The sequence below is a fragment of the Notamacropus eugenii genome, chromosome 4 (genome assembly GCF_028372415.1).
Source record: "Notamacropus eugenii isolate mMacEug1 chromosome 4, mMacEug1.pri_v2, whole genome shotgun sequence".
In the NCBI taxonomy this organism is placed as follows: Eukaryota; Metazoa; Chordata; class Mammalia; order Diprotodontia; family Macropodidae; genus Notamacropus; species Notamacropus eugenii.
The window spans coordinates 463,371,307-463,386,031 of NC_092875.1; the positions used below are offsets into that span (position 1 = coordinate 463,371,307).

The 14,725-nt window shown below is 35.3% G+C and overlaps 1 protein-coding gene across 1 annotated transcript in view; it reads right to left on the minus strand.

Moving 5' to 3' along the window:
- CCDC125 (coiled-coil domain containing 125) overlaps positions 1 to 14,725 on the minus strand; it is a 60,291-nt gene that overhangs the window by 17,097 nt on the left and 28,469 nt on the right. Inside the window, exons 3-8 of the mRNA XM_072606283.1 lie at positions 14,050 to 14,111; positions 13,206 to 13,292; positions 12,098 to 12,175; positions 11,302 to 11,387; positions 9,882 to 9,964; positions 641 to 753 (exon numbers count right to left, since the gene is read on the minus strand). Coding sequence (XP_072462384.1) covers positions 641 to 753; positions 9,882 to 9,964; positions 11,302 to 11,387; positions 12,098 to 12,175; positions 13,206 to 13,292; positions 14,050 to 14,111 — 509 coding nt within the window. The remainder of the gene's footprint in view (positions 1 to 640; positions 754 to 9,881; positions 9,965 to 11,301; positions 11,388 to 12,097; positions 12,176 to 13,205; positions 13,293 to 14,049; positions 14,112 to 14,725) is intronic.

The following is a 14,725-nucleotide window of genomic DNA, read 5'->3' on the forward strand; positions in this document are numbered from 1 at the left end:
TATAAAAACAAAAGCACTTTTGTCCTGGAATTTTGGGGTAGACCTGACTCTTCAAATCACGGTGCTGTGACTGTAAGAACAGTAACAGAAGCAGAAAATGTTTGCCTGACATAAGCAAGGCTGTTCTCTCACCCCAAGTATGAAGAGACTAAAGTCAAGTCGAGAAGCATGTATTAAGTGCCTAATATGTGCCAGACCCTGCATTAAGTGCTGAGGATACAAAGAAAAGCAAGGATCTCACAGTCTAACTGAGGAGACAACTTGCAAATAACTACAGGCCAGTGAGATCTATTCAAGACAAAACAAGCCATGGGAGAGCCCCGAGACTACCACAGCACTTTATTTATTTTTAACTCTTATTTAATATATTACTTTCCCCCAATGACATGCAAAACTATTTTTAACATTTTTTAAAAATTTTGAATTCCAAATTGTCTCCCTCCCTTTCTCTGCTCCCCCCTCACTGAGGAGACAAGCAATTTGATATAGGTTATATGTGTGCAGTCATGCAAAACATATTTCCATATTAATCATGTTGTGCCACTGCACTTTAAATCTAAAGGAAATAAAAGAAAAAAAGGAAAAGCTTTCCTCTCTCTTCCCCATGTCCCATGCTGTTCAAAAATTCCAACATACTTACTTCTAGACCTGTAACTTCTGTGGAGCCACCTTTGAGACACAAGCTTTCCTGAACAAGCTTCTGCTGTTTTATATCAAGCAATGCAACAGACTCCAGGCACTGCTGATTCAAAGCTAGAGAAGAAAATATGTAAGACTTTAAATGAGATTGCCATGCCAAGGCCATACCGTAAGTCACAGTCATTGCTTTAGAGGTCACATGAATACTCTAATGCAAGGGTGAGGAGTTGGTGGCCTCGAGGCCACATGTGGCCTTCCATGTGCTTGTCTGTGGCCTTTTCACTGAATCCAAACTTCACAGAACGAATCCCCTTAATAAAATGGTTTGTTCTGTAAAACTTGGATTCAGTCAACAGGCTGCACCCAAAGACCTAGAGGTCCACAAGCACCTCAAAGCTGCAGGTTCCCCAGCCCCACTCTAAGGTATTATTCAAGTCAACAAACCTTTACTAAATGATCACTATGTGGTTGTTATCGTTGTGAGAGATTAAAAAAAAGGTCATCAGCCTGTCCACAGGGAACTTATACTCTAGTTATAGAAATGGGGAAGCCACAACAAACTATAATATAATTTTTAAGTACTAGAAGAGAGGAAAAAAAGTACCATGAGAGTGAAGAAGAGGGAGAGATAACTTCTGGCTTAGAGAATCAGGGCAAGATTAATGTAGTAGGAGGCATTGGAGTCAGTCATGTATTGAATGCGAGAAGGGTTATAACAGGTAGAAATCATGGGGGAGAAGGAAATCTCAGACAAAAGATGATGAACCAAGGCACAGAGGCAGGAAAGCATGAGTCCTGCTCAGGGGATGGTAAATAGTCCAGTTCAACTACAGCACAACATGCAAAAGGAGATGGATGGGACAGGAGGTTGGAAAGGTGGTTTAGGTCTGAGAATGGAAGGACAACCTTATATACTATGGACTTAATTCTAATAGGTAATAGGGAGCCATTAAAGGTTCTTTGAGCCAGACCTGGCAGCAGAATGTAGAATGGACTATGGGGAAGGAAACTCTATGGGAGCAAAGGCAATGATAGGTAAATACAACAATAGCCCAGATCAAGAATGAGGGCTTCGGATGGTAACAGTGGGAATGGAAGGTGGTAGAAGGGTTGCCCAAAAGGGGATGCTTTGGAGGTTGACTGGATGTGGAGGACAAGTGAATTTGGCATTAGGCAGAAAACCAACCTCATTACTAAGTATGAAGTAGGGATTAAATGAGAGAAGAGATGTGAAAGGGTCTCATGAAGCATAGAGCACAAAATAAATGCACAATACTGTGGCTGTTAACAATATGGATGCATCCTAACTATCCAACCACAGAATTGATTCACTTAGGAAAATTATTCCAATTTTTCAGGTAAAATCCCTCAAAACACAGAATTTTAAACGGCTGGGGGCAATTCACCAGAATTTGACGATTCTGATGCTTAGCTAATGACAGAATCTTAAGATACACACTTAGTACAGGTGACAAACTGTCAGCCTAGCCAACCTTGCTTATAGTTTCCTACTGGTCACAGTTTTTCATAAACCACATGGATGAAACTGGAAATTTCCCCATTGGATGGCAGAAACTTAAAGAAAGTTTATTTTTCAAGGTAAAAGCTTCTGTATCAAAAAATGGGTTCCTTGAACGATTTTAACTCAAGAAGATTTTCTCTACCTCACTCCCAACTGTAACTGTGAGAGCAGAGCTCCCCTTGAGGCACATAATAAGAATTTCATTACATGATTTATAAATCAAAGAGAATTTTAATGTTTAAAACTACTCTTTTTATTTCCTTTCTTGGTAGTTTCCCTTGGTTTAGTTCAAAGATACCTAACCTTTTTTGTGTCATGGACCCCGTTAGTATAGCCTGGTGAAACCTACAGACTCCTTCTAAGAATGTTTTTAAATGCATAAAATTCATAAATTTAAAGGGGAAACCAATTATACTGAAATAAAAATGCAATTTTCCCATCCACAGACTACATAGGAGTCCATGGACCTGATGGTAAGAACTTGAGACTAAGATGCTTTTCTTTCTTCATTCAACCTAGCAGTTTATTAGGACTTAATAGATTTAACTCTATGTGGATATAATTTTATATTCTCTTTTGATCTTTTACTCATAGCAGTGCCTTCTGAATGGGATTCGTGATCACCCAAAGGATGGCTTTGCTATCCACGCAGGAAAAAACAAAGTTTAAAAAACCACCACCACCACCACCACCATGCAGTGGATGCAGAATGCCTACTACTGTCCATACTATGGAATGGACACTAAGAGAGCTTATACATCAGGGCATGTGTCTCAGAGAGATTCTGCAAATGGACAATGAGTGGGGGTTCAGAATTGAGCAAGTAGAAGAGAACAGGGTGGATTTCCTTTGGGAAAGTGCCAAGTTCTAATTCTTCTTATGAAACTAAGGCCTATTTTTTAACTCCAACATTATTCTCTAGTACTATTCTAGTGATGTTTCATTCTTGAAAATCAATGAGAGATCATAATCTCCAAAAACTGAAATTAAGGATCACCCAAACAGCAAAACAGAGAGGAGTGTGGTGGACGTGAGCAGGCTACAATGCCGTACCAACAGGTGATTACAAATTAGAAAAGAAGAAAGAGTAAAGAGTGTTATCAAAGAAATGTATGAGTGGAAAATAAGGGCCAGGAATTTGGGGAGAACAAGGAATAAACCCTGTGTGGTCCACGTGCTGCACTGTTGTTCTCACCATGTCAAAAGAAATAGAGGAAATGTCCCAGCACATCAGGTGCCTCCTCAATCAAATTTATGATAGGGAGGATATGGACAAGACTTACACAGGAATTTATACAGTAATAGCAATGTTGTTTTAAGGAAAACTTTGAGCAAATTAGTCATTTTGCCTATTGTAAATACCCAAATTAATGACAAAGGACATAAGAAGGAAGATGCTATCTGTAGCCAGAGAAAGAATGGATAAATAAAAGTATGTATAGAATGCTATTACATAAATATACATATTTCTGCTTAATGGCAGCCATGGTGGGGAGGGAGCAAGAGGGACATGGAGACGGGAGAAGAGAAGGAAAAAAGGGAAAAAAAGTAATTTATATGATAACTATTGTATAATTAAAAGGAATAGAAAGTTGTAGATAATAGATTTGTAGTTTCATTTGCAATCATCTGTTTTATTAGAGTATGTCATGGAAATGCTTGTTTTATTCCATAAATCAAAAATGAAATAAATAAAAAAATTTTAAGCCAAAAAAAGAATCATATAGGAAGAACTGGTATAGAAGGGTTGTGACCTGCATCATATGGAATAAGATCGCAGACCCATTGGAGCATTTTAATTAGATGAAACCTCCACATTTTCTCATGAATTTCTGCCTAGGAATGCCTGCTTATCTGTCTGTCTGTCCATCGGCAGTTTCCGTCTAAGGCTGTTGTGTCCAACTCAAATAGGAACTGATCCCTGTAAGCTACATTTGGACTTAGAAATCTACAAATTAACATTCTCTGTGTTGTACGGTATTTTTATTCACTTTGTTAAACATCTCCCAATTTAGATTTTAATCTGATTCTGGCCACACTAGTGAGTTTTGCAGGCTGCCCGTTGCCCAAAAGTTCAACACCTCTGGTCTAAGATATATATCCTGAATGATAAGCCACATACGTTGATGGAGAAGTTCTCTTAGTACATACATGGGCACACACATACACACACATCTCAAGGCCTACTGAGATGCCTCATCATGCAGTGGCTGTGAGTCAAGAACTTAACAAGTATATGGGTAATTTATTGATTTGATTAATTGATGAATTTAATCAATTGATTGATTTAAAGAGAAAACTGACAAGTCTCTGTCACCTTGGAAAGATTTCAAACACAGTCCTATCAAGAGAAAGAGTCTGTTTTTCCAAAACCAGACCACTTTACTAAAGAAAGGCTCAACACCAGTACAGGCTGGCCCTTTGGTGGGAAATTTTTTGGCTATGACGATCCAGGATACAAAAAAAAGTACAAAATGGTCCTCCGTCCTATGCTGCCTCTCCACCGTTCATTATAATGATAGTAGAAGGGAAAAAGGAGACATAAGTACTAAGAATAATGTATTTTTAGACTGTCATGAAAAATTAAATTGGCTATTGGTATTTAAAATATGAGATGTAAGCTCCTTGATCAATAACTAAGTGGAGAACACATTGCCAGAGAAGCTGAATCATATGAATCTTGACATTCCTTGCTATAAATGAAGCCAGATGATAAAAAGGAAGTTGCCACTAAATGGTTCACCGTTACTCCTTGGAGATGCCTATTAGGAAGTTGGCAGATGTGGTTTTATCACACATCCAAAGGCAATAAGAAACATTTCATGGGACATTGAGTCATCTCATATTGCAGTACTCATGATATTGTGTGCAGGAAGACAACTGTGAAAACTGTAGCTTATGTACAAAATCTGTCACAAAGCAATAAGGACACAGGGAAATTCTGTGAACTTGATAAGACCCTAAAAATTAAATCAAAATCTACTTAAACAGGAGATGATTTGAATTCAAAGGGGCAAATAGCTAAGGACAATGAAAAATATGTTTGATAATAATTGTTTATGAATAAGAAATGAGAGGCCAAAGGCCTTCAAACTACACAGAATACTCATAATTTCTTTAAGAAAGGAATTGGGCACTATGCCCAAAGGGCTACAAAAATGTGCATACCCTTTGACCCAGCAATATCACTACTAGGACTGTATCCCCAAGAGATCATAAAAATGGGAAAGGGTCCCACATGTACAAAAATATTTATAGCAGCCCTCTTTGTAGCTGCCAAAAACTGGAAGTCAAGGGGATGCCCATCAATGGGGGAATGGCTGAATAAGTTGTGGTAGATGAATGTAATGGAGTACTATTGCGCCATAAGAAAGGATGAACAAGAAGACTTCAGGGAGGCCTGGAAGGACTTATATGATCTGATGCTGAGTGAAAGAAGCAGAACCAGGAGAACTTGGTGCACAGCAACGACCACAGTGTGCGAGAGTTTTTTCTGATGGACTTGGAATTTCGTAATAACGCAAGAACTTATTTTTTTAAAAAATCCCAATGGTGGTTTTCTAAGGCAAAACGCCTTCCACACTCAGAGAAAGAACTATGGAATTCATTCACAGAATGTAGTAGATCATGTTTGTGTGTGCGTGTGTTTTTGTGTATCATGTTTTGATTTGTTATACGATTTCTTCCATTTATTTTAGTTCGACTACATAGCATGACTATAGTGAAAATGTACTCAATAGGAAAGTATACGTAGAACCTATACAGAATTGTATGCGGCCATGGGCAGGGAGGGAGGTAGTAGGGGGGATAAAATCTTAATTTTATGGCAGTGATTGTCAAACATTAAAAAATAATAATAATAAAACAAAATTTAAAAAAAGAAAGGAATTGAGGAGGCATGGGGCACAATGAACAACAAATAATGCAACAAAAAATGATTTTGATGAATTTTGATGAATAGAAAATAAATCATTTCAAATGGGAGATTCATTCTCAAATCAGTTATCATTATAGAGTCAGAACATCAACTTGTCAAAGAAAAAACGAAGAAAATACAAAACTAGAAAAAAATGAGAAAAACATATGGTGTATAATTAAAAACAACTCTAAACACACAAATTTAAATAAGTTATTGATGCCAAAATGGGAAATGGATAGAGGAATAGACCCTAACAGATCATTTCCTAAGAAAGTTTAACTGATGTAAATTAATTAATTATCATAACAAGGAGAATGAAAGAATCTAGAAACCATTCCAGCCAGCAATACTTGATGTCTTTGCTAAGCAGAGAAACATGGCAGCCAAGAACAACCCTTTTCTAGAATAGAACCTCTTCAGTAGATCTTACAGAGAAAGATGGCAGATTATAAAGTAGAATTGTTTCATGTAACAGTGAGAAGCAGAGGAGGGAAAAACAAATTTACAGACAGACTGGTGATTGACTCCAACTGGGAAAAGTCATCTCAAAGTCAACAGAATAAAAATGGGAAAAGGTGTTTAAAATAATTTTTAACATATTCTGTTCCCTATCAAGAAGAGCAAAACCACTATAGTTGAATTTTAACATTAAAATTCTAAATGAATATGCTATTTAAGGAAGTGGAAATGGCACTGAATAAAATAAAAGATGAGAAAAGCAGCTGTTCTAGACCAACTATACAGACAGGGCAGCTAGGTGGCATGAACTTGAAGTCAGGAAGGTAGGAGATCAAATTCAGCCTCAGACACTTACTAGCAGTGTGACCTTTGGAAAGTCACTTAATCTCATAGCCTCAGTGTTCTCATCTATAAAATGGGAATCATAATAGTATCAAGATTGCTGTGAGGATTAAATGAGATCATATTTGTAAATCACTTTGCAAACCTTAAATTGTTATATATATGAATGCAGTTACCCATGAAGAATATCTGCACTGGAGGTGACAATTTTGAGAGCTCTAAAGGAGCAACTTGAGACAACTGAAGATACTAAAGACATGGAGGAAAAAAGTCTTAGAGCTTTTTAGGACCAAAAGTAGGCTATCAAGAGAATACCATTAACAACTGCTCCACATAAACACTTTCCCATTGTTAAAAAAAATGAAAATAATCTACATATGTACAGAAATCATAAGAAAGGAACAGGCAAACTTTCACAAACCAATATATTACATCCTTCATCTTTATAGTCAAAGTGACTGAAAATTCTACTGAATCAAGATCCCACTGTGCTTTATTATCAATTAATTATATGTTTTAAAAGAAACATGGTTTCCAAACCATCACCCTGAAGGTCTTCTCAGTAAGGTGTCTTTCGTGCAAATGTCAAAATTACACAAGATTTCTTGAAGGATACAATAGGATTCTGACCCATATACTCTGATTAATTATGTTTTACAATGCATAAGTCAGGGAAACGCATGCTTTCCAAAGGGGCTTGCCATCACCCTGGAAGATCACCAGAAGCGAATCACCATCAAAGAAAGATTCCCTATATGTGGAGGGGCCCTTGAGATGCTCAGTGTGTGTGTACATGCACATGTGTGTGTGTGTGTGTGTGTGTGTGTTGTTTTGGTCCTTACTTGTGATTTCAGCGAAATGGTGAACTCCTGATAAGAAAACTCCCTCTACAATTTCATATCAGAAATTTTTATGTAATTTTTTTAGTCTGAGAAAGTTGTTTGGGGCATGGAGGGCTTGTGTATTTTTGGCTGGAGTCACATGACCAGGATGTGTCAAAGACAGGAGTTGAACCAGGTGTTCTTGACTCTGAGGTCTGCTCCCTGTCCAGGGTACCAAGCAGCCTTTCAAATGTTCTTTTGTTATGGGTGATATTTTACTGATTGGTTCAGGTCCTGTGACAGAGACTCCAAAATCACTCATATAGTTCTACCTAGCTATCCATACATGCATGAAGAATGTTTATTATCCAATATGCCATTGAGTAGACAACTCAGAAAGCTGGTCCATAAGTATATATGTGTGTATGTACACACGCACATATATATATATGTATGTGATATATGCATGTGTGTTGGTATATGTGTATTACATGTGTGTGCATTTGCATGTATGGGATATTTGGGAGGGTACGGGAGTGATCTATACACACATTTGTTCAATTGGTTTTCGGTCATGCCCAACTCTTTGTGACCCCATTTGGGGTTTTCTTGGCAAAGACATTGGAGTGGTTTGCCATTTCCTTCTCCAGCTCATTTGACAAATGAGGAAATTGAGGTCAATGGGGTTAAGTCTCACTCACACACACACACACACACACACACACACACACACACAAAGATACTACAAATAGATTCATGTATGTGTCGTGGACAAACAGTCCCCATAATAATAATAATAGCTAGTATTTTAAGGTTAGTAAAGTATCTCAGAAATAATATTTCACTTCATCCTCACAACAATCTTGCGAGGTAGGTGCCATTATTATCCTGTCTGTGGCAGGATTACAACAAACAGATATTGGGCCCAAAATGGAGAAGGAGGAAGAGGTGAGCAGGCTGAGTTGTTTTGGGGAAACTACGGAAAGCCTTTAATGATCCCAAGATCAATATTCTCCTGGCATCGTATGGCCACGAGTCATGGGAAACCACAATCTCCAAAGAATTGAAATTGAGTTAATCAAAGGGTCATGGAGAGTTGGATATGAGCAGACTACAACAACACAAAACAAGTCAAGAATTGCACTTAAAAAACAATGTAAAGGGTATCATTAGGGAGATATATACTCAGAAGAATTGAGGGACTGGTCATGTAGAGAGCTTGAGGAATAACCAATAGATCGTTCACATGCTTCACTGGAATTCATACCAATTGTCAAGAGAACTAAAGTGTTCTCAACACATTAGGTAGGAAGTAATTTAATATTTTACAGGATTTACATATTTAACATAAATAAATGGGAAATTTCAAGATAGAAAATTATGACATGTAAAGGATGTTCCAAAAGTCTTAATGTAGTTTTAATCTATTAATGGTTAAAATTGCACTAAGATTTTTGAGATATCCTGCATATAACAAGAAACAAACATGAAATTCTTGGCAAAGATACTGGAGTGGTTTGCCATTTCCTTCTCCAGCTCATTTGACAAATAAGGAAATTGAAGCAAATGGGGTCTAAGTTACCATTCAAATTCTTTATTATAATAGAATTTTGTCATAATGCTTATTAAATCATAAATGTAAGAGTTTTAGAGCTGGTCAAGATTTTATTCAATCTTCTCATTTTATAGGTGAAGAAACTTAAGGCTCAAAGAGACTAAATAATTAGCCCAATGTAGTAAGGGACAGAGCTTCTAACTCTAATTCCAAGAATCTTTATTCTGCACTATATTGCCTCCCTATTGCTTGAAATAAGTAGATCATTGGCTGTGTTGGAAATGTTTTTGTTATACAAGGATTTATGTTGTAATGATATTTTGTGATATGGAAAATTTGACCTTTACCATAAAATCACATTCATCCTAAGTTTTAAGGATATTCAATTCTTCCAACCTCAATACAAGATTTCAAGAAATAAATCACTAAATTCACCATTGGGGTTTTTAATCTCCTAGTATATCAAATAATTATATGCTGATAACAATAGGAATAATTGTGGTTCTGGCAAAATCATAAAATACAGCTTTCACTAATGGATTTCTCTTAATTGTATAATTGTTCATAATTTTCACTAAATTAACATTTATAACAAAGAATCCTCCAAAAGATGTTTTTACTCACTTGCATTTTCAGACTTGAGCCTTTTAACTTCTTCCGTTCTTAATTTCAAAGTTTCTTTAAGGATTGAATTTTCACAGTATAGTCTAGAGGAAAAAAATTTTTGTTTTATAAATTATGACTAATGATGCCATCCTTTCAAATGAGTTAAAATACTGTCATCATGATAATTAGAATACAAAAACTAGTTTTTCTTATTTTTAAGTAGTTAGTACATAGTTTCTAAATTATGAGTAACACTGAGATAAAAGACAATTTAATGGAATGTGGTCATTTTAAAGTGTTCCCTTCCCCATAAATTTATGTAAATTGCTTTATTCAAGTAGTAATTCTCTCCAGAAGCATCTCTGAGCCTTCTGAGTTCTCCACACAGACCCATTTTAAAGTTTTTGTTTTACTATAGTGTCAATTCAATCTAATAGGCATTTACACATTAATCATATGTCCAGCACAATCTTAAAAGAACAATCTTATTTCTTTTTTTCTTTTTAAGAGATAATAACAATAGCTAGCATTTAAATAATGCTTTGTAAAACACTTTAAAATGTTATCTGATCCTCACAACAACCTTGTAAAGTTGTAACAACCTTATTACATTATGATCCCCATTTTACAAATGGGGAAACTGAGGAAAGAAGGCAAGAGACTTGTCGAACATCACACAGCTAGTAAATGTCTAGGCAGTATTCAAACTCAGGTCTTCATGACTTCAAGACCAGCACTTTATACTAGGCAAACTTCCTAGTGAATGACCTCGAATTGAAAACAACTTGGAATACTCATTCCATAAGTTTCTTGGGTTACTGGGAACCATCTGTTTAAAGAAAGGCATGCTGAAAACTATCTTTACATGTAATTGAAAAAAATAAAATCCTAAGAAGTCGGGGGGGGGGGGGGGGAAGGTATGGGGAGAGGAAAGCTGAAGGACAAAGAAGTTTTATATTTTACTTTCACATTAAAAATTTATGGCAACAGTCTTTACTATTGTTTAAAACATTGTAGCAATTCAGTGAAACGTGCTCTCTCTACAAATACAAAGCAAATTAATTCACTTTCCACTATTAACTCAGTGCATAGTTATCAGGCACCAGTTAGGTATGTCAGTTTCATGGTTTCCCAAATGGACCTGAATGAATATTCTGAGAGAATAATTAACAAAGAAAAGATGCCATGTGTTAGCGATAACAAAAAAGGGGGGAAACTTTCTAATGTATTAAAAGTATTTTCATAAAAGCAAAATTTAAATATCAAAAAACACTAACATTAATGGGAAAACATGGAATTGCTGGTATGAAAACACATAATTACTACTCATCCATGTTTAGGATTAAAACATGAAAGGAGAAATATAGTTAAATTATACTCTTTTTGAAGATTTATTTTGATTTGAAAAGCAAAAAATGTAGCAGTGCCACATACAAACCTGTCATATTTTTGGGCCCAAGATTCCTCTACAGTTTTAAATCTATCATGATCAAATTCAATTTCCCATTGCAGGGCATTTATTTCCTATGAAAAGAAAAAAAACCTCAAATGTGTCTCATGAGAAGGAACAACTTATAAACCCAATCTAATCTAATGTAAATAACTGGTTAAACAGTTGATTACGAGATAAATATTCTCAGGATTATTGAGATATCTTGTTAGCTATCATACCTTTAAAGTTGACACAACCACATTCCTCTCTCAGTAGTGTCTCACACAAATGTACACATGCCAGGTGGTTTGTAATTGTGTGAACTCCAGGGATGAGCACATGGAGTTGTTGATGGTCACGTTCATATATTTTGCTTTTTTACCTCTTGATCCCAATGACAATACAACCTCTCTAGCACAGACGTGGAAAACAAATCCAGTAAAAGTACCAAACTCCTGAACTGTGTCACCTAATTGTGAAGTCAGTCCTGAAGACAGTAATCGAAAGTTACTTTTACCGGATGAATTTTAAATACCAGTTTTATTTCAAATCTAATCAAGTGAATGTAATCTGGAAGAATCTATCAGACGAACAGATGAAAAAATATAGTATAAATCAGAATGTAGTAAGTTCCATTAAAACAACTATTCACCAAAATGCAAAACTGGGAGGGAGAAAAAAACAAGAAAGAGGAAGATAAAGGCCTCAAAACCTGGGCCCTCAAAAATTAAAAGTAATAAATGTAGGCTTTCGTTTCAAAGTTGTGCTGTATTATACAGTCTACTCTGAAAGCTGGTCTTACCTTTTCCAAAGATTTCTTCTGTTCTTCTGATTTTTGAAGTATTTCTTTGGTATGGCTAGTAGCTTTACCAAATATCGCCTAACCAAAACAAAGTTTAACTATTATTCACTTAAAGCTCACCAGTAATCATTCCTATATGTACAGTGAAGGTTTTTCTTTTTTTTTTATTACCATGGTACAGAAGAGAATATAAATTTGACTTAAAAATAAAATAGATAATTACACAATGGTTAATGCTGAAACAGCTAAAATAATAAATTATAAAACAGCTCTGGCACAATATTCTATAATATATTGTTTTAATACCAGCTTAGAAATTTGCTAACTTGTGTCAAAGGCTTAAAGGCACATTAGACAACTCTCAAATGTCTGTGTGACAAAGAACTTTTCTAATTAAATAAATTTTATCTCTAATAGCTAAAAAGAGAAGTATTATATCATCAATATAGTGACATAGCTAGGAATTTGAGGCTCCCCAACAAAAATTTCTGGAAGATCTCCCAACTACTTCTACTATGTCAAAATTTCCCTCTTAACAGAAGGTAGTCCAGAAAAAATATCACAAATAGGACAACTTTGAAAACTATAGGATGAATTTATTATATATTTTATAACCATATAGCATATAATTAAAAAGAAAAGCAAGTTGTGTTCATAGGAGATCCATAGTTTCATCTACAAGCCACTTTCTTCTGTTCTACTATGTATATGAAAATGTTTGTTTTATTTAGTGTTTGTTCAAAATAAAAATAAATTAATTTTTAAAGAACAAAATAGTCTCACACATTCCACCTCAAGTCCTATATCTCATCTCTTTTATTTCTTAAAGGAAAATCAAAGACCAAAGATGATTTGGGAGGAGGCAGATTTCTATGAGTACATATGATAAATAGGTGACAGCTGAAATAATTTTATATGTAGTCAACTTGCAGTGATTGAGAATGATAGAACTGAGAAGTGAATAAATTAAAAGATTTAAAAAAGAAATAAAGGGTCAGCAAAAAGCAGACAGGATTAAAAAAACTAGATTCCTGATTAACATTAAATATTGGAAACCATGCCAATACATGTGTACACGATTACAACTATTTTTTAGTCAGTTTTTTACCATGCTTTGGAGAATTTTCAGTGCTTCCCTTTTTCCCTCAAGTTGTCTTTGTGATGCTTCGAGCTCAATTCGTAGAACCTCTACTTCCTAAACAAGGAAAAGTCGGAAAAAGTAAGGCGAGGCTCCCTTTCCTCCTCCACACACCCATTTATAAAAACATAAATTCAATTAGCTTATATTTAAAAATACAATATAATAATAACATATAATAATAATATACTGCCTCAGAGCAGTATAGGATAAATAAATGACCTACAGGTTAAAAATTGAATGCCCCATCGCAAATCAAATAATCAGCACGATTAGAATTTTGAAGACTTTGCTCTTGCTTCATTAGATTGTTTTAGGACATTCCAGGGCAGCCAAAACTCAGTGGTTACCTAACATTCACCTAAAAATTACAAACAGCTTCCTACCTACTTGTTCACGTTCAATGCTCTCACTCCAGACCTCCTTCTCTGCAGAAGTCAGCCCTTATGAAAATGTTCATTTCCATCCTACTGAACTATCCTTTGCTGTTCAAGGGCAAGCTACTCAAGACTACGCATTCAAGGAAAGCAGGAAACAGGAGAAAAGAGATGAGGGACGTGCATATGGCTATACTGTTAAAGAGAGAGCTAGGAAAGAGGAGGCTTGAAGGGTTCATTACCAAACATAATCCCTTTGAGAGACAATGGGTGTAAAGAGAAAAGGCAATTACTCTGAGCCCGAAAAAGGGAACGTGCTGGGACTTAGTGACATCTAGAAAATTAAACATTTGCTTTCCATATGCCTTTAATATTACTTAAATCTCTATTTTGGATTCAAATACAGCTTTCACACTAGCAAAGATCAAAGAACCTACCTGTAAGACATCATGAAGTCGTTGCCTTAATTCTTCATTTGATAATTCTGCATCAGTAAAATCTATGAAATTAAATGCATTAATTTAGTACTTCTAACATTTAAGAAGATAAAATATATCCTTTTTTGTAAGAAATCAAATACACTTTTTCCAAAAACAAGTGAATCAAACCAAGGTGCACATACTACTCAGTCTAACAATTCACAAATTAAGATTAAATTAAAAAAAAAAAGATACAGATCAACAGTAAGAATTCATTCTGTAATAGATAAAGAAAGGACCATGACAGAGATTCTAATCTAATATTATCTATTACCTCCATAGATAAACCCAATGGAAAAGTAATTTGGTGAGTATCTGATTTTATTATACTTTTTGGTTTCAATCAGTTATTATTTTGTTAAGCCCCTACTATGTGCCAGGCACTGTGCTAACACTAGCTTTCAATTTCATCAATAAAATGATAGGGATATTTGAGTCGGGAATATTGTGATATATTACATATAATTAATTTCACAAGAATAATGACTAAAATTAATTTACACCCCTTCCCTTTCTGAAACTGTTCAATTTTGTATGGAATTTCTAAAGCTTAGCCTTACATGAATAAAAGTGAGATAAGAATCCCACAGTTCTCATTTTTGTTGTGACAATGACATGGAAAAACACAAATGAC